Source organism: Bactrocera neohumeralis, chromosome 4, assembly GCF_024586455.1.
Source record: "Bactrocera neohumeralis isolate Rockhampton chromosome 4, APGP_CSIRO_Bneo_wtdbg2-racon-allhic-juicebox.fasta_v2, whole genome shotgun sequence".
Taxonomy (NCBI): domain Eukaryota; kingdom Metazoa; phylum Arthropoda; class Insecta; order Diptera; family Tephritidae; genus Bactrocera; species Bactrocera neohumeralis.
The window spans coordinates 82,054,362-82,075,318 of NC_065921.1; the positions used below are offsets into that span (position 1 = coordinate 82,054,362).

The window sequence follows — 20,957 nt, forward strand, 5'->3', positions numbered from 1 at the left end:
CCTTGCGACCGTTGCGCCTTTTGCGTTTAATTATGGGCATAACTCGCACAACAACTTCACTGCCACACTGATATGTATAGCATTTATTGTTGTTATACGCGTCATCTCATGACTAAGCGCCGGCAAAATGCGAGCAGCCAACCTTATGCCGCTCCGTTGCTGTGCTCCATGTTTTGGCAGCAAAGCGCAATGCGCGATAAAACTTGTAATGGCAGCAAAGTCGACAAAAGCATATACAACAACCGGCTGGGCTTTGGGTGCACACACATACACAGACGGACGTCGTTTTGACAGTTCATTCATTGCGGCGCTAAGGTGCACAAGTGCTAGCATATACTTAGCCAAACGCTAGTACCAACATTTAGTAAGATTCAAATGCGAACGCGGTTAAGTATTGCTAGGCGCGCGCGCTGCTAAACGACAGTAAACGGACAATATATTGGAATTTACGCTGTTTTTGTTGTATTTTTAATTAGTTTTGTTAACACAAAAACAACAAGGCGCTAGTCAATATTGATAAGAATGCAAATTGATATGCAATCAAGTGCAATTGTGTAGTTGACGGAAGCAAAAGTAACAAAAAATAAAACAAAGTAAAGAAAAAAACAATAAAATCGTAAAAATAAAAATAAGGAAAAAATAAATAAAGCAAGTGAAAAATTGCGCATATACTTACATATGTACATACATATGTTTGAAAGGAAGCTGCTTGAGGGCGCGCGAATAAGTGAAATAAATTTAAAATTCTCGTTTTGTAAATGAGTTCGCGCACAAGTCTGCCATATATAGCATTGTAAATTTACATACGATTGATTTGCTATATTATTGGACTTGCATATGCGCGTCTGTAGCTGCTGCCAGCGCCGATTTATTTAGTTTTCATACGATTTTTATTTGTTTTTATTGTTTTTGGGGTCGTAAAACAAGTGTGAATTTTATTTTAGTGCCAGTAATTTGTGTACAATACAATACGCGCTGCTTGTTTTTGGAAAATTTATATATAACTGTGCTGGTATTTGGTACAGCAGATGCCCCCCAATGCACGCAGCGTGAGTGTGTGTGTGTGCATATGAAAATTCGTGCTGCTGTTTAAAGTGTAATAATGCAATGCAATTACGTCTGGCAGACTTTCCCAAAACTATTTATAAATTAAACGGCTGTTTATATTTTGTGAATCATAAAACCGCAATTAACTGCATTTGAGAAGAATTTGGAAACACATTACATATAATTATTAAAAAGAAATAAGCAAAGCGGCGCAAAACGCTTTTTGTAAATATAACGTGTGGATTTAAAATAAAATGTGACGTAAAAAGTGGAAATTCTTTAAAAAATTAAAAAAAAAAACATTAAAAAGATTGCAGAAGGAATTTGAAATCAAAAACCATAAAGATATATAAGAAAAAAATACAATTTAATTAAAAAACTAAATTTTTTAAAATGAAATAAAATTTTTATACTATAAAAAATTTCTTGCTACAAAAATTTGTATACTATAAAAAATTTCTTGCTATAAAAATTTGTTTACTATAAAAAATTTCTTGCTATATAAACCTGTTTACTATAAAAATTTCTTGCTATAAAAATTTGTTTACTATAAAAAATTTTTATATTGTTTACTATAAAAAATTTTTATATTATAAAAAATTTACTATACAAATTTTTTTACTATAAATTTGGACTATAAAAATTGTTTGCTATACAAAAATTTTTACTACAAAAAGTTTTAAATTAAAAACATTCACTATTTAACAAAAAACCATAGCAAAAAAATTAAATTAAAAAAAAATAGTTTAAATGTGATGCAAAAAGTGCAAATTATTTAAAAATTAAAAAAAAACATTAAAAAACTGCATAAGACATTGAGAATAAAAACAAAAAACCAAAATACAATTTAATTGAAAAACTATTTTTTTTAATTGAATTACAAATTTTTACCATAAAATTTTACTATAAAAAATTATTCTATAAAAAAATTTTACTATACCAAAATTTTTACTATAAAATTTTTTAAATTAAAAAACATTCACTATTTTGCAAAATATTTTCATAAAAAATTAACTTAACAAACAATTCATTAAATGTGAGACAAAGAGTGGACATTATTTAAAAACTTAAAAAAAATAAACATTAAACAAATTGAATAAAGAATTTGAAATTAAAAAAATTAAAAAATGAACAACTTAATTGAAAAACTAAATTTTTTTTAAATTAAATTACAAATTTTTTTACTATAAAAAATTTTAAATTTAAACCTTAAACAAAACATACAATTTAATTCAAAAACTAATTTTTTTTTTAATTGAATGAAACATTTTTTTACTATAAAACATTTTAAATTTTAACCTTAAAAAGCATATAATTTAATTGAAAAACTAAAGTTTTTATTAAAATTTTTACTACAAAAATTTTTTACTATAAAATTTTTTTACTATAAAAATATGTTTACTCTAAAAAATTTAAATTAAAAACTTTCACTATTTATTTTTGCTATAAGATATTTAAATTTTTTTTAATATGCAATTTAATCGAATAACTAAAATTTTTTAAATTACAATTTAATACCATAAATTTATTGTACTATAAATTTTTTTACTATAAATTTTTTTGACGATAAAAAAATTTGCTATGAAAAAAATTTACTATAAAAAAATTTTACTATAAAATTTCTTTAATTACAAAATAATTTATTATTCGAATTTGAAGCTAAAAATTAAAAACCATAAAAAAGTACAATTTAATTCAACAACTAAATTTTTTTAATTGTTTTAAAAATGTTTACTATAAAACATTTGAAATGTAACCCTTAAAAAATTTAACCCATACAATTTAATTGAAACACCAAATTTTTTTATTTAAAATTTTTGCTATAAAATGTTAACTATAAAAATTTTTTACTATAAAATTTTTTTTATAAAATTTTTTTACTAAAAAAATGTTTTTACTAATACAAAATTTAAATTAAAAACATTCACTATTTATTTCTGCTATAAAACATTCCAAATTAAAACCATTAAAAAATGCTATTTAATCGAAAAACTAAAATTTTGTAAATTAAAAATTTTTTTACTATAAATTTTTCCACCATAAAATAGTTTACTATAGAAAAATTTATAAAAAAAAATTTTTATTAAAAATTATATTTTTACTATAAAATTTTTCAAATAAAAAATACAAACAAAATTCAGTAAAATGGTTAAAAAACAAATAAAAGTAATAATAATTAAATAAATAATAGAATAAAAAAAAAATAATAATTAGCATCCACAAAATTTAAAACAAAACATACAATAAAAAAATTAAATTAAAAATTTCCACCCTCTCAGAAAAATAACAAAAAATAATAATAAAAATAGTAAAAAAAAATAAAATGAAAAGTAAATAAATCGCAAACACTATTTTTTAGTATTCTCAATTAACAAAAAAAGGCCTACACACAAAAGTAGTGGAAAGCATAAAAAAACAAAAAAAAAAGGAATACATAATTATAATTAAATAAATAAAAAATTCACAAAAAGTAATTATTTTTGCATATTTCCAGTGCGTATGTATGTATATGTAGAATTAATCATCTAATTTGGAACCACATTTTCTAAATTATAAAAAAAACATTAAAAACAATAAAGTTTTATATTAAAAAAAAAACACAAAAATAAAAAATTATATTTCATATAGTACAAAAACCAAACCAAATTGAAAAAAATAAAAAAAATCGCGAATATTCTACAAAAAAATAAACAAACAAATAAAAATGAAGGGCGGCACAGCACTTCTGTTCACCTTATTTTTTGCTACTATTTGCCTGCAGTTTAACGCTGGTAAGTGTGGAGTTATTTGAGGTTTTCGCTTTTGCGATAACACTTGTTGAATTGTTTGCAATGCTATCGAATAATACTTTTACTAATACTAGCACTTAATGCGGTTGTTTATACCAATGAAATTAGAACATGCTAGCAATATTTTTTTCTAAATTTATATCTTTATATATAAATATACATATAGTATGTACTATATATGTACATTATTTAGCTTTGATTATTAATAATCTGCCTACACATACTTTTGCAGTGGCGCTTTGAAAAAGGGGGTATAATATAATGGGTTCTTGTGAACTATTCTACACTTGCTGTCACTGAAGGAGGGGCACACAAAGTTAAGGTTAGGTTTTATTTGGTTATAGTTTGGGTTAGGTCGGTTGTCCGCTAAAATACACCTACTGCAGGTGCAGTTTAATTTGAGCTGAAGTAACTGGCCAGGCATGGTGCCTGTCTTTCATTTATAGAGCCAGCTAACAGCCAGCTTCCCGCGAGATTACATTATGACTGTTAAATCACATCACTGTTAAATCACTTCACTGTTAAATCACACCACATCTGTCTTTCTTTTATAGAGCCAGCTTCCCGCGAGATTACATTATGGCTGTTAAGTCACATCACTGTTAAGTCAAATCACATCACATCGCGGTCACTTAAGCACTAGCCGGTGCCTGCCTTACTTTTATAGAGCCAGCTAACAGCCAGCGTCCCGTGAGGTTACTTTATGACTGTTAAATCACATCACTGTTAAATCATTTCACTGTTAAATCACATCACATAGCCTAAGCACTGGCTAAGCAGGGTGCCAATTTTTCTTTTATAGAGCCAGCAAACAGAAAGGTTCCCGTGTGGTATCCTCATGACTTTTAAATTATGTTACATCAAAGCATGAGAGTCAAGGCTGTCGAAGATCAGAAGATGCTTCGTACACCCTTGGTTTCTGGCAATAAGTATGTTAGATTTCAATCTGTAGAGAAAGATAGTAATAGGAAATTTAAGTAGACTCGAGAAATGTGGCTAAATTTTTGAACTAGTGTAAGGGACAGTCACACTTACTAACTTTCTCAAAAAAGAGAGGCCAACTTAGTGCAAAAGCAGCGCGCTTTACTTAGGCGCAGCGTTAAGAAACTTTTTAAGCTGACTAAGTTGACCAACGAAGAGTCCTGCTGGAGGGTAAACTAAAATGTCCTTCGGGAATATAACAAAAAGAAATTTGTAAAGCCAAGTGGAAGTCGTGGCAGAGCTTCTGCGATAAGTTAGAAAAGAAAACCGGGGTAGCTATGCTTAGGAAATTACTATCTTACTCCGGGTACCACCAGGCTACTAGACAAAAATTGTGGAGTATTCAGTAAGGAATCACTGGTAGGCCTGGTCAACACATATTTTTCAGCAGACTCTACAGATGTCCAACCTATAAGAGATAGCGTCTCTAGAGAAATCATGACGAAGGAAGAGATGTTTTGGGTAATCAACGGCTTCGAACCTTATAAATCACCTGGTATGGACGGTATTTTTCCTGTCATGATGCGGAATGTAGCAAGAACGCCGTTGATCACAATATACGAGGGTTGTTTAAGGGTTAACTACCATATGTAACTATTCTTTGGGCAGAGGCGAATATCGAAGGCGAAGAAGTCCCCCTTTATTCAAAAGGGAAACCAAAATCGCTTACAAAATCTAAATTATTTTAGTAACATTCTCATCGTTTTGGGGGTTTGCTACCCCCTCAAATGGCTTTTAGGCGAGAAAGTATTCGAGTTAGGTGGCAACACTTTGTCGAAAAAAATATATACAACATTATTATTTCTTAAATTATTTTCTAAAAAAAGAAGCTTTATGGTGGATTGAGCAATTTTTGATATTCTCTGTTGATCCAGGAAATTTTGAATCAGTTTCGAAAATGCTGAGACCTTTTTGCTTTCGGAGTTTTGGCACTACTGCATTCATAACATGCCACAATATCTATTTTTGTTGTTTTAATAATAAATCACCATGCCATATAAAAAGTATAGTATAGTATTTCTGCATGCGTGTTAGTTAGCCTTGAAAGCCTCATTAACTGTCATTGCAAATGGGGCTCATGCGGAACGATACACTTTTTGCTGACATAATTTTCCTTTCTAATTGCAACAATTCGCTAAAATGATGAGTTTAAAATATCTGTAATACCCAAAACGCCATAACTAATATTTGCAAGTTTCAAAAAATAAGCGTAAGAAATGAAAGGGAAGACCCGCCGAGTTCTAGAGCAAAAAATCGACTTCTCTGTACCAAAAAGTAGTCGCAATTTGAAGATTCCATTCCATTTCTTCGTCTATGAAACAATAATTTCTGACTACAAGGATCTCATGAAAGGTATTTTTACTGGCGATGAGTCTTGGATCTATACTTACGACCCAGAAACAGCGTATCAATCGGCCGAATATCGTGGCAAAAGTCAGCCGAAGCCGAAAAACACATGTCAATACAGATAAAAAATCAAGGTAATGGAAAAGTTTTCTTCGATTATTGAGGTGTGGCGCACGCCGAATTACTTTCGACTAGCCAAATTGTCAAAAAAGAATACATTGGTGCAAGTGTATTGAGGCCAGGGGGATTATTTGGAGGAAGACGATATAGATTTTGAAGAGTAAATTAAAAATTTTAAAATTATGAACAAAGTCTTACTATTTTTTGTCTCAAAGTATTATGTCATGCCTTTCTGGATAGACATAGTTACTGTCTCAAGTTTCTTACTCTTGTAGTAGCTGCAACTCTTGAATTCTAAGCCTTTTGGAAGGAGTGGCTCTCAGCATACAAGTACATATTTGAAACTGTTTTTATAACAGCGTGAAATAATCACAAAATGGTCTCGAAAACGCAGCCATGACGATTATTCTTGATTAATCTAAATCTAACAATTTTCGCACTTATTAAGTCGACCCGATAGACCTTGGTATAGTTTGTATCATATGTGTTCCGTCACCTTTGAATGATAATATTGTGTTGACGAAAAAGTTTTTTCTCAATGGACCGAATTAACATCTGCGATACTTTGCGGAAACGAAATGAAATCGAACCATTTCTGAAGCGAATGGTAACAGGAGATGAAAAGTGAATCAAATACGACAATAATGTGCGAAAAAGATCATGGTCCAAGCGTAGTGAAGCTCAACAAATGGTCGCAAAAGTCAGGATTGACGCCTCGAAAGGTTATGCTGAGTGTTTGGTGGGATTGGAAAGGAATCATCCACTATGAGCTGCTCCAGCCTGGTCGAACGATTGATTCCATATTTTACTGTCAACAACTGATGAGATTGAAGCACGCAATCGAAAAAAAATGGCCAGAACTGATCAACAGAAAGGGTTTTGTCTTCCATCAGGACAACGCTAGACCACACACATCTTTGATGACTCGGCAAAAACTGGGAGTGCTTGGCTGGGAAGTTTTGATGCATCCACCATATAGCGCTGACCTTGCACCATCGGACTACCATTTATTTCGGTCAACGCAGAACTCCCTTAATGGAATCAAGTTGGCTTCAAGAGAAGCCTGTGAAAATTACTTTTTTTCGCCGAGAAACCAGAAAAGTTTTACACTGCTGGAATCATGTCTCTAGCGGAAAAATGGCAAAAAGTGGTCGACCAAAATGGTGCATATTTGGTTCATTAAAGTTCATTAGAAGTATTAAAAATAAATATGTTGAAGTTTGTTTAGAAATACGAAAAGACTTTTTCGACAACCCAATATATAGTACTCTTCAGGGTCTCCGACGTTTGCTTCTGGCTATTACAAACAGCGTGGCAAACTTGATATAGCCGAGTATGAAAATTGTTAAAATTGTTGCAATTTTTTTCTGCTAATTCCAAAACTCAAAAGAAAAAATATCACCAACTTTTCATAGCCCCGAAAATAAGCGCTGATGTCAGCAGTAATGAGAAAGCAATTTACTACTTTTAGCGCTGACATGATAATTTCTAAAATAGTAAACATTTACTATTTTAATAACAGAAACTATTCATGCTTGGTGTATTTACACATACATACATATGTACATATATATGTGTATATCAAAAAAATTTTTGTCAAGTACGTTTATCAAACGAGACTAACTTAATTAAAAATAATTCGCCAAGAGAAAAATGAAAAAAATTTTTAGATATATAGTATATCAATTTTTAGCTGGAATGTGCTATAACGTGATTTTTTCAACAACAAAAAGGTGCTAAGATAAAGAATGCTGCTTTTGTTAATATTTCAAACAATTTTTCCACAGAACTATCGTGCTGGTTGGTATGTATGTGCGTATAGACATATTCAAATGTATGCATGTGTGTGTGTGAATATTTGTGGTTCTGACGTACATGCACATATACGCACACATATGCACAGGCAGCAGATAATTTATAAGGTAAACTTTGATATGATAAATAGCTGGAAGTCGATAAGATAGCAACTTCGCCCACAGGCCAGCAACCGAAAGTCACCAAAAAATGCGATATTTGTTGGTGCGCTAATACTTAACTGAAAAATGGAAAATAATAACAAAGAAAAATATGATTTTGCTTGCACATACATACATACAATGCGTTGTACATAACTGCTAATTTATGTAGACAAGTTCACTTCCTATTTTGGCACGAGTTACTTAGAGCTAAAGCCAAACGTTACAAAAACAGAAAAAAAAAAACCAAAAATAAAAAAATTACAATTACAAAAACAAAAATGTTAGAAATTATAAAAAAGAAATTAAAAAAAACAAAAAAAATACAAAAACAAAAACATTAAAAGTTGTAAAAAAAAATTACAAAAAATAAAAAAATAAAAAAATAAAAAAAAAAAATAAAAAAAAAATAAAAAAACTAAAAAAACAGAAACCTTAAAAATTATAAAAAAAAATTACAAAAACAAAAACATTAAAAATTATATTAAAAAAAATTACAAAAATAAAAACAAAAAATTAATAAAAAAAAAATTAAAATTATTTAAAAAAAAAATTACAAAAACAAAAAAATTACAAAAACAAAAACAATAAAAATTATAAAAAAATACAATAAAAAAACATTTAAAATTATAAAAAAAGAAATTACAAAAACAAAAAATACAAAAATGTCATTTACAAAAAAAGCAATTACCAAACAAAATATCAATAAAAGAGATAACAGCTAAAAAGACTCATTCTTGTATTTCATGACATAAACTGCTATAAATAGTAATTTCATTGCAGAGAACTTGGCTAAAATGCCAAGTAAATAACACAAAAAATTAATTACAAAGTAAAAGCAAGAATTTGGCCAAGTAAATTCATTAAAACATGTGCAAAGTTCGCGCAAAGTATTAAGGGACGAAATACACACACGTAGGCATATATACATACATACACACATGCATATGTTATACAATATGTACGTAGTATGCGTGTATACCCCATCAGAGGGGATCAAAAATGTTCAATATGTCGATTAAGTTAGTCAAATGATAATGTCCATAATTTACATGTGGATTTTTTCATCATGTTTGCGAATATGAAGTACGAATATTGCCTTTCGGGATCCCGAATGTATAGAAATAGAAATATAACACCTGATAGAAATACATTGTAAAAACTCAGGTCTAATAATACCAATATTGCATTTCGGGATCCCGAAAAAAGTTGTGGGATCCCGAACGTATAAAACATGAAAACTAAATGTATTGCAAAATCTGAAATCTAAGGGATCTTTCATAAAACTATTAATCCCGAAATTATCGGTACCCCGACCTACCAAATTTTTGAATTCCAGAATTTTGAAAATTCCGAATTATAAAACACAGAACCAGAGTTCTCTAGTATTGCATAAAAAACTACCTACAAATAATTCTGAATTCAGTTACAGAAAAATATTTCATAAAAACGGAACTACAAAATTTCGGAATTATAAAATAATATTGTAAAAAACGAAACTTGAAATCTCCATTATCATATCCATTACCGGTTTGTATTTCGGGATCCCGAAAGCGAAAAATTTTTATATAGGAAAATATAAAACTAGCAAGTCTTTAAAAATATATTAACGAAAATTTGGAAATCCCAATCTTACAGTTTTTTTAATAACGGAATTTCGAAAAAACGAAATTATAAAGCATACGGGAATACAGTAAACTGAATACATAACTCTTCACAACTTCAGGATCCCGTCTTTATAGTATTTTAATAACGGAATTTCGAAAATTCGGAATTATCAAAAGTACAGAACAAAACTGTCTTGGACTATAATCATTGAAATTTTAAACTAGCAAAAGTTCTTCGCTTATATTAAAACATTAACGAAAATTTCGGAATCCCGAAAATATATGACGATTGCAATCAACGAATACAGAACTCTCCATATCATATCGATGGCCAATATTGGATTTCGGGATTCCGAAAGTGTAGAATTTGAGTTAAACAGCATATTGGAATTGTAATACAGCGAATATTTAACTCTCATACCATAAATTAATCCCGAAAATTTCGGGATCCCGATATAATAATTTTTATAATAACTGAATTTTGTAAAGTGGAAACATATTTGTGGTTTGCAGTCTTGTATTGCATTTCGGGATCCCGAAAATGTGGACATTAATTAGCTTATTGAAATTTTAAACTGTCATATCATAAAACTGAGGATACCAATCAAATATTTTTTTAGTACCGGATTAATGAAAATGGTAACGAGAGAACACATACGAGTAGATATACTACTCGTATAGTAGATAGTCTCTAGCCACTATTCAAAGCATTATAGAATTACCAAAAGTCCCATCTTCCCTTCAATCAAAAAATAAATCATAAAAATACAAGAAATATTGGTTCATTTGAGTTCTAATTTCATGATCCCGAAATTTCGGTATTATGAAAGCATTGTTTACCTCAACGTGCTTCCACACACGTAGAGTGCTTCAATCGATGAATTTAGTATATACACAAAGTAAAGCAAGATCGTAAGGTAGCCAGAGTCCTTATCAGAAACATGTGATTGGCAAATATACATACATACATATATATAAAATCGTCAATCGCCAATCGCCAAAAAAATTAAGGTCAACAAAACAAGTTCACTGATTTTCACGCTTGTAGGTTGAAATGCTTGGCTTAATTTTGCACCACTTTCGCCAATTATTGATCGGTGTTATCTATATATACTACATATGTATTTGTGTTTACATACATATAAGAATAGAGGAGGTGCGCTTTATTTTTGGTTTACTAGGGTCGTTCGAAAGTTGGTCGATGGGTTGATTTTTAGCAATTTTGAGGTTTGCATATCACTAGTTAGAATAAGAGACTCCAGCAAACAATACTGAAATACCTAAACTAAGGAAATGTTCAACGAATGTGGGCGATCGCGGAAATGCATGTGAGACGATTTAGTGGAAAAGATCAGTAGAAAAAATATTGATCGGCATGAGACTCTTCGAAAAAGTCTTCGTAAGACTTATAGATCTATACTTTATGTTCTAATCAAAGACTAAATGTGCTCTTTGCTCGATAGATAGTGCATTAGATCTGTGAGTCGTTAACTAAAGAAAATTTAGCCGAAAAAGCTTTTGGTGATATAAAAAAAGATTTGAACATGGAACTCGGAAAACTCATATCAAAATAAAACTGACAGAAATGTTTGAAAGACCAGACCACAAACCTGAAAATTGTATTGAAATTGAACTTCTTCGATGTTCTAACAAATATGTATAGTCTATGACACTAACCACTTCCAATTATAATAATCTAACAAGCTCATGAATCCATTCACTACTTTCGATCATTGATCCAAATAAAACGCTAACGAAGCAATAGATAGTACAGTTCCTGTAGAACAATAATGGTTCGCTCGCTTCCGTTCTAGAAATTTCGAAGTGAAAGATGCACCTCGCTCTAGTCGACCTATTGCTGAAGAAGTCGATGAAATTATGGGAAAGACTGACCAGAACCGTCACATAAGCAACCATGACATCGCCAAGGAACTTAACATTCATCATCAAACGATTTTGAACCATTAAAGAAAGGCTGGCTACAAAACGAAGCTCGATGTTTGGGTAACACATGAATTGTCTGTGAAAAATTTAATGGACCGAATTCACATCTGCGATTCTTTGCTGAAACGAAATGAAATCGAACCATTCTCCTGAATGGTAACAGGAGACGAAAAAGTGGATCAAATACGACAATAATGTACAAAAAACAACAAAAGATTATGGTACAAGCGTGGGGAAGCTCAACAAATGGTCGCAAAGCCAGGATTGACGCCTCGAAAGGTTATGCCGAGTGTTTGGTGGGAATGGAAAGGAATCATCCACTATGAGGTGCTCCAGCCTGGTCGAACGATTGATTCTACATTTTACTGTCAGCAACTGATGAGATTGAAACAAGCAATTGAAAAAACGGGCCAGAACTGATCAATGGAAAGGGCTTCGTCTTCCATCAGGACAATGCTAGACCACACACATCTTTGATGACTCGGCAAAAACTGGGAGTGCTTGGCTGGGAAGTTTTGATGCATTCACCATATAGTCCTGACTTTGCACCATCGGACTACCATTTGTTTCGGACAGTGCAAAACTCCGTTAATGGAGTAAAGTTGGCTTCAAGAGAAGTTTGTGAAAATTACTTGTCGCAGTCGCCGAGAAACCAGAAAAGTTTTACACTGATTGAATAATGTCTCTAGCGGAAAAATGGCAAAAAGTGGTCGACCAAAATAGTACATATTTGGTTCATCAAAATTAATTATAAATAAAAAAAATAAGTTGAAGTTTGATTAGAAATACGAAACGACTTTTTCGACTACCAAAATCATTGGTTTATGCTTAAAAAACCACGAATCTTTGAGTCAAAGTTTTAACACACAAACAGATATGATTGAAATATGTAAGTCACAACAGTTTTGTATGATAGGCTTTCTCACTCCCCGGACTATAAAGTAGCACTACTTCTTGGGAGGGTTGGGTTTTGAACGTTGCTTTCTACTGGGCTAAAGCTTTTGCCTCTACTGGTTGGTACATTTCAAAGACCGCCTTAACGCAAGTCCCCGAAAGGAAAATTATTTCAAAAACTCAAACTATTTTTTCAGGCATAATTCAAGTCGGTAACTCAGAACCGTTTTGTTTTTGGTACTGTAATCTGGTACTGGATGGTTACCAAATCAATCAAACGTGAAAAAATACTTCATTCTAACACTTAAGTTTTCTTCCACTCTTACATCACCGGTTTAGGTTATTGAACTAGTGCTAATTAAATTAATATTTTATGTCATTTACATTTCCACAAATCACTGATCTCACATGGAAAAGTGTGAATTGCGAAATCAAATAATATAAACGTCTAATTTGAATTTTAGGTGTGGCTGCTGAGAACAAGACTGTCACTAGCAGTCTCGTCGGCGACATCGATTACGCAAAAGATGACTATTATTACGATGATGAGACAGACGCGGACGGTGGCGATGTGGACAATGAATATATTGATGATGAGGAAGATGACGACGAAGAATACGCGGACGATGTGGCAAACGAGGCGGCGGAAATGAAAGCAGCAGAGCTCCGAGCAGAGCCACCCTATTTTGAAGAAACGGAAGTTAATATTTACACACGGCCAGGCGAGAATCTACTGCTCGACTGCGCGGCCAAGAATATACATTGTGAGTACGAGGCGGGAAAATGCTGACATGTTGAGACTAACTGAGCTTACATGCGCTTCCTTACAGCAAAAAATGTGATCATGTGGTATAAGGGTAAAATTGTTATTGCAACCGGACAATTCGTTATGGATCCCAATGTGGATGTGCTCAAGAATAATTCGCTGGTGATACAGAATGTGACCTCTAAGGATGCTGGCGACTATTACTGTGAAGTGCTGCCCGAGAAGGTGCGCATGCACGCGCTGGTCGAAGTCGATGAAAGTCTAATGATCTTCTGTGATGGGCATGAGGTAACCAATGAGACTTTGGTTTTTGTGCAGGGTGAACCACACGTTTGTGTATGCAAATACTACTCACTGGAAAATGTGCAGATCAAATGGTTTATCGATGTGAGTTGTAGACACCAAAGCAGTTGGCGTGGACTGAACTTACATAATTTCGTACTTTTTCTCCGTCTCCACAGGGCAAACGCGCCGAAAGTTTGGTCGAACGTGTGCTAGGCGAGCAGCTCTATATTGACAATGTGGATACCAAACATGGTGGCATCTACCAGTGTCTAGCCGATGATCTGTCACAAGAACCGCCGCATGCCATGATCGTGGTCGATGTTGTATACGTGCCGAAGGTCTCCACTTATCGGCATTATGTCAATACGGAACAGGGTGGCAATGCCGAGTTGTATTGTGACTATGCGGCAAATCCGAGCGGTGAAGTACTGTGGCTGCGTAACGGTAAAAGGCTGAATGCCTCGATAAATATACATTCAACGAGATCACACATAAAGAACGCAAACGTTCGATCTTAACGGTTATGGATGTGAGCGCTAACGATCTTGGCGAGCATGTATGTCAAGTGCAGGTGAGCAGGCATGTTGAAATATATATTTGAGTTGTATTCTAAGTCTTCTTTTAATATACTAGAATGCCATCGGCCGTGGCGAGACGAAAGTGCATATCATTTACGAACCGGAACATCCACAATTGGAGGACTTGGAAGTTAATGGTAACCAAGCGGTGATACATTGGTTAGTGCGCAGCATACAGCCGTTATCGGAGGCGGTGTTGGATTATAAACTGGCGGGCGTAAGTATAATTGAAGTTGAAAAATTTTTTAGCACTTCAGTGTGTCAGCGTAGTCAAAGGCTAACTCGATAATATGGCAGCTGAAGGACTTTTAATAGCTCATGGGTTTCGCCTGGTTTTAATGTAATTGGTCGTGAGACTCCAACCAGGCTAGTGTTTTTTATTAGGTCTGATTTATAATCTTTATCGTCTAGGAACATCGCAAGCCAATTTTTTCAGATTTTTGCTCATTTTGTGAACAATTTCATATGCGCAGTCCGTCCCCTTCATTGACGACGAGGTACCCAAGTTGGCTGAGGGTCTGGCTGTCTGATGTGGCAGCTTAAACTAAGACTCTCGGGATCTTACATCCGGCAAAACATACACCTCTCGATTAAACATCCCACGATTCAATATTTAATAGTCTCACGAACCCTATCTACATCTGAGAGAGGAAGCTTTATCGACTCAGCCTAAGAACTACACACTTTATATAATCTCGCAACTGGACAGCTCACCAAAGACGAAAAGTAAATTTTTGAGGTCTTCGTTCGGGAAGATTCTTATATCTTGAAGCAGCGACACAAACTTTTCGGAGTATTAATCAGAGCTTTTGGAAGCGAAAAGTACAACTTCATGCAAAATCGATAGTTTCTTCGAACTTTGCGGATTTCAAACCCAAAATTACCTGAATTAAGAGCTAACCTCAGTCTCTTTTTGGTTAACGAGGATACCGCAAAAAACCAAAGCCAACTGTAGGCTATTGATTGTCTTAAGCAAAGTAAAAAATGTCGAATGATCGATCAGATTGGACCTCAAACCTAAAATTACATTCTGGCTAAGTCATTTAGGTCAAATTAAGAGCTCACTTCTCTCAATAACAGCTAACTGAAGGCGACTCATTGTCTTAAGAAAAGCTTTTTACGTCGGAAATATTGAAATATCGGCCGTTATTAGTTTACTGTTTAATTTTGGTGGAAATATAATTCGAAGTTAGATTTATTGGGTTGTAATGCGTTGAAAGAAACTGAATATCAGAGAGATAGTGTAAAGCGAATTCGGGAAGTTCTTTGTTAGATCTTTAGGAACGCAAAGTCGATCAGACGGAAATTCCAAACCGCAAAGGAACTCCGGGAAACGGAATAGCTGACGAGATAGCCAAAAGTGCCTTGCATCTGGCTACCGAACCAGTACAGAAAATACGGAAATCACTAAAAACCATATGGAATAAAATTTTCGAAAGGGGTGACAGACGGATCAAAGCGAGATGGAATGCCTTAAGGGCCTTAAGGATCGCCAAGATTATGTGGAACAGCCTCGTAGGAAAACACGCATGCTTTTTACTCACACAATCTAGAAGGGACTGCAGGGCTTAATGACAGGCAACAATCTACAGTCTTCACATGCGAGCCGGATGGATATAAGTAACGATATTAAGTGCAGAAAATGTAGGAAAGTAGGCTTGAGAGAGACGCTGAAACATTCGTCATACAGACCGTCAACGCTTTTTGCGAACCTTGAGAACTACTTGGTATCTTGTTTTGATACTTCATCTAGTCCTTTGAACTGCGAACCTCCTAGATATCTAAGGCGATGTCTAGATAATGCTGGACAGAACCATAGCAATTGTTCCAATGTCTCTCTAATTAGCACTTTCTTGCCCTTTCTACATATGTACAAGTATATCGTCGTTACTTATGCCCATCCGGCTCGCGTGTGATGTCAGTAGGTCTCGTCTTAGATATCTAGGAGCTTCGAAGTTCAAGGGACTACTCGTATATGAAGTATCAAAATTGGATATCAAGTCTCTCTTTCGTTTTCTTTCGTCCAAAAGAAGCGTTGATGTCCTGTATGACGAATACTTCAGCTCCAATGAAACCGAACCTCCGTCTGACATTACCAAGGACCAGTAGGTCTATATATGGCGTGACAGCCGACCAGTGTAACCCCATATTTTTGAACCCAAAAATTTTCACTTCTTAAGTTTCAATATTCTTTCGTTTCCGAAAAGGAAAAACTTTGTATGGTCTGAGTCTAAGCTTCTAAGAAAATCTTGCTTCTAATACAAAGTCTTCAAGTTATCATGCATATGTATGTAAGGCCAGCAATAAAAGTGGCATAAATAAGATAAAATTAACATACCTGTTACTCTTGATGGGGATTAACTCACTTCTAGTCGCTGGCAGACTATTGCCTGAGTAATATATCTGTATGTATGTTTGTATTGCAATTACTTGGAATTCAATTATCTCCCCTCAGTGTTCATCTCCACTGTGGCATATCATTGCTTGGGGATCAATGTGACTCATTTATGTACATAAATACATATGTATATACTATGTAAATGAAGGTGTGCTTGTTTACAATCCACAAATCTTATCAGTTTAGCGTTTTATTTTGTCAGCAAGCAAGCAGATTGCGCAAATTTTCTGAAAAAATATACAATTCAGATTATTTATGCAACCGACTTGTGTGTGTGTGTGTGTATGTTTGTAAATGTGGCAAGTTTTGGAAAATAATTTTAATTTTTATTTTGTGAGCTTAAAAGTGCAGATTGCAGCACACGCTGACGGCCAAATTCTTCTGTAAACAAAATGTTATTGCCAAATTGCTATAAATCTTAGAACCAGAGATGGCAGATGCCAACGGAGCAATAATTATTTAATGTTTTTTGTAGAATTTTCGAATTAAAGAATTATAAATATACATAGAAATATACGTAATGTATTAGAAGAAGAATTCGAAGAGCACGCCATAACATATTCGAGAGACTTCTGAGTAAACTGCGAAAGGTACTTGGACCCTGCAGAGTTTCGAAATAGATCTCGGTCATAAGTCAATAAAATGTTAAGTTAGGTTAAATTCGCTGATCTCTTGTCCAGTCCTTGGTGATGCCAAATGAAAAACTCCTATAGTCGGACATCAGCTAACGCTAAAAAAAATCCTGAATTCAACACAAATCTGTTTAGGTGTCTTATTTCTATTTTCGGTATTTTACCTTGATGTCTGAAAGTATGAAATTCGAGATATTTTTGCTTTGATCCGGCAAAAGCGGGACATTCAGATTGAAAGTGTTGATATGATTCTATCTCTTCTTCTAAGATAAGATATGCAATATTACTGCATGCAACCCGATCGGAAAGTGTTGAATTGGAACACCTACAGTCATTGAAAGGTAGACCTTGCTAAGAGCGAAGAGTACCCTGGACCTATTACGATTTACCTTGTGCCAGTAGGAGCTTACCACTGCACAGCTGCTGGTAGTCGACCAACATTTGCTGATTTGCTCTTAGCCTCAACAGTCCAGTGGTAAACCACAAGTATCCAACGGAGCTCCTAACCGTTTCCATTCCGCAGTTATAGAGACTGAAGCACCTGTCCTAATAAGCTCATCCAAACTGATCTAATCATAAAATAACTCGATGCTAATGATAAGGAGTCTATTCATCCACTCGGTGGTCTAGAGCGCACAGACAGCGAACCCAAGGCTAATATCGCTGCTCTACCATCAGAGTGGATATTCATCACTTTGGAGGAGGTGTCTGGGCTCCCGGATCAGTAGATCTACTGTTACCTCTATGGCAGTCACCTCCGCTTGGAAGACGCTACAGAGGTCCGAAAGCCTAAAACTAGAGCTGATGGAAAGCTCCTCCACTAACTCTCCGCATGCTTTCATCCATCCGTAAAACAGCTCACCATCCCTCACCTTCAATGAGTTCTTCTCTCCTATGCCTTGCTCGAAGGTTTGTCAGCAGAGAGGAGCCAGCTAGGGTTAGGTTCGGTGACCTGGTAATCCAAGTATTTTGGAATGAAATCAAAGTGTGTGATTCCTGAGTGTGTAGGCTCGCAGTCATCTAAATACCTAAATAATTTGAGTCTGATAAACTTCACATCCTGTAAACCTACAGAGCGTACTATTCGCAACACCATTACCCATCTTGTGACCCACGATTCTGAATAGACCACGTCCAGTACGCAGTGAAAGAATTATAGCAGCCGTAGCTGAGAGTGTACACGAAGGCCGTGGAGAGTCGATTCGGCCCGTTCGCAACAATTCGGACTGCCCTATAGAACGACTTGGCGCATTTTACGCCGAGATCTTAAATTGAAAGCGTACAAAATACAGCTTGTGCAAAAACTGAAGTCGCTCGACCTTCTCAAGCGACATCGCTTCGGTCTATGGGCTCTTGAAGAGTTCCAAGAAGTTCCGACGTTTTCAAACCAAATTTGGTTCAGCGATGTGATCCATTTCTGGCTCAATGGGTATGTAAACAAGCAAAATTGCCGCATTTGTGAACAAGAGCAACCCGAAGAGATTCAAGAGCTGTCATTTCATCCAGAAAAAACAATGGTTTAGTGTGGTTTGTGGGTCGGTGCAATCATCGGTCCATATTTCTTCATGGAATGATGCCGGTGACAACATAACCATCAATGGCGACCGTTATCGCGCCATAATAACCGATTATTTTATGCCTGAAATTGAAGCTCGTGATCTCGGCGACATTTGGTTTCAACAAGATGGCGTTACTTCCCACACATCACTTTAATCCATGGATTTATTGAGAGAACACTTCGGTGAGCAGATAATTTCACGTTTTGGGTCGGTCGATTGGCCACCAACAGCATGTGATATCACATCGTTAGATTTTTTCCTGTGGGGATATGTAAAGTCTAAAGTCTTTGGCACATTTCGATTCTGGTCTTGGAGAAAAACATCACGCGTTTTGTTCGTCAGTTACCAGTCGCAATGCTCGAACGAGTCATTGAAAATTGGACTGAACAGATGGACCATCTGAGACGTAACCGCGACCAACATTTGAAAGAGATAAACTTCAAAAAATAAATGTCAATGACGGTGCTTTCGAATGATAATAAACATTCTCCATTAAATTTAAAGCCTCTGTTATGTTTTCTTGAAAAAAGTGGGGAACCTCGAAGAAGATCACCCTTAAAAATTAAGATCAAAGCGTGTTCTGTGAAGAAGTTGTAAGTGAATGTTGAAATTCTATAATCTATTTCGCCGAATGCTAGCGACCGCTGATTACAAGCCGGAAAATTTTTATTTTACATTGCGAAAGCGCAGCAGACGACACCTCAATCACGTGCACCGCTATGCAGTACGTGTTCTATGTAAATAAGGTGATTCAATGTATCTACAAACCGACTAGCTACTCGATTGCGCCACTTGGAGACGCGCTGGGCGATAATCGCTAACGCAATTAGTGGTATTTAAATTGAATCACGCAGAGCGGGTTAAGGTTAATGCAAGAAATTGACTTGAGTTTTATCACTGTGCACATATTTACATGTTTGCCACTGTACAGCTGGCAGATACTGCTCAGCAGCTGCTAGGAACTATATACTATATTTGCTATATATGTACATATTTTTACTATATACTTACATACATATGTATTTGTATATATCTGAATTTATTTATTTAATTTTTTCAATTTCCTTCACGTCCTCCACCCCCCACTTTCTCAACTAGTCGTACACTTGGAGCAAAGTGTCTGTGGTGCATACACGCCGCCACGCGGAAAGTCACATTTGGAAGGTGACTCACGAGATGGAGCTCACGCCGGGAAGTTGGCATGTGCGTATGCGCGCGAAAAATACCGTTGGCTGGTCGGCATTTTCCACGCAGCATGATTTCGTAATTAAAGATAATGAAAGTGATGTGGATGCGTACGATGTGCTCGACGGCGTCGACGACGATGATGAAGGTGTGTATATAAATAAGCCAAATAGCTGTTATGTGCGTATGTCGCGTTGGCAACAGGTTATTGCAACATGCAACATGCACGTACAAACAAATGCATTTTCATAAAATTTTATATTTATGCGATTTTGAAGTTTAATTTATTTGCGTTTTTGCTTGCTTTTAGATGACTTGGATACAGCTGATGCGCCGAAAACATGGTCGCTGTGGCCAGCTTTGGCGGTGGCGGCTCGAATGGCGGCGCAGCGTTGCAAATGTCAAACAAATTATTTGCGCTGCTGAGTGCCGGCAGCATGTTTTTGTTGTTGTTGTTATCAAAAAATGGAATTTTATAAAACATTACCAAAGTGTTTGGGGTAAACTGGCGGTTAGTTATGTGCATACATACATACATACATGCATACGTGCTTATGTGTTGCGTTTTGTGTAGGTATTTGTGTAAATATGTATGTAATGAAGGCATGCATACACACATACATATGTAAATACAATATTTGTTTGCTTGCATAACTGTATGTTGTTAATTTTTGTGTATTTTTATTATATAATATTATTTATGTCAAAACTATTGGTGCCAAACATAGAATTAGTCAAACAACACACACACACACACAAAATATATAAAAGCAAGAAACGAGTCAGAAATAAATATTCTAAATATTTATGTTAAAAATAGTGATAATTTTATGAGCTAAGCAACATAAGTGTTTATGTATTAGTTAAAAA

At 34.6% G+C, this 20,957-nt stretch overlaps 1 protein-coding gene across 1 annotated transcript; it reads left to right on the forward strand.

Annotated features, from left to right (window-relative positions):
* Window positions 1-53: 53 nt before the first annotated feature.
* LOC126755382 (neural cell adhesion molecule 2) lies at window positions 54-20,882 on the forward strand. The gene is given in 10 exon segments (XM_050467919.1): window positions 54-593; window positions 3,542-3,818; window positions 13,149-13,448; window positions 13,515-13,837; window positions 13,912-14,197; window positions 14,200-14,306; window positions 14,369-14,530; window positions 20,001-20,235; window positions 20,398-20,429; window positions 20,432-20,882. Coding segments are annotated over 9 exon segments (1,647 nt in total). The 5' UTR covers window positions 54-593; window positions 3,542-3,751; the 3' UTR covers window positions 20,567-20,882.
* Window positions 20,883-20,957: the final 75 nt, after the last annotated feature.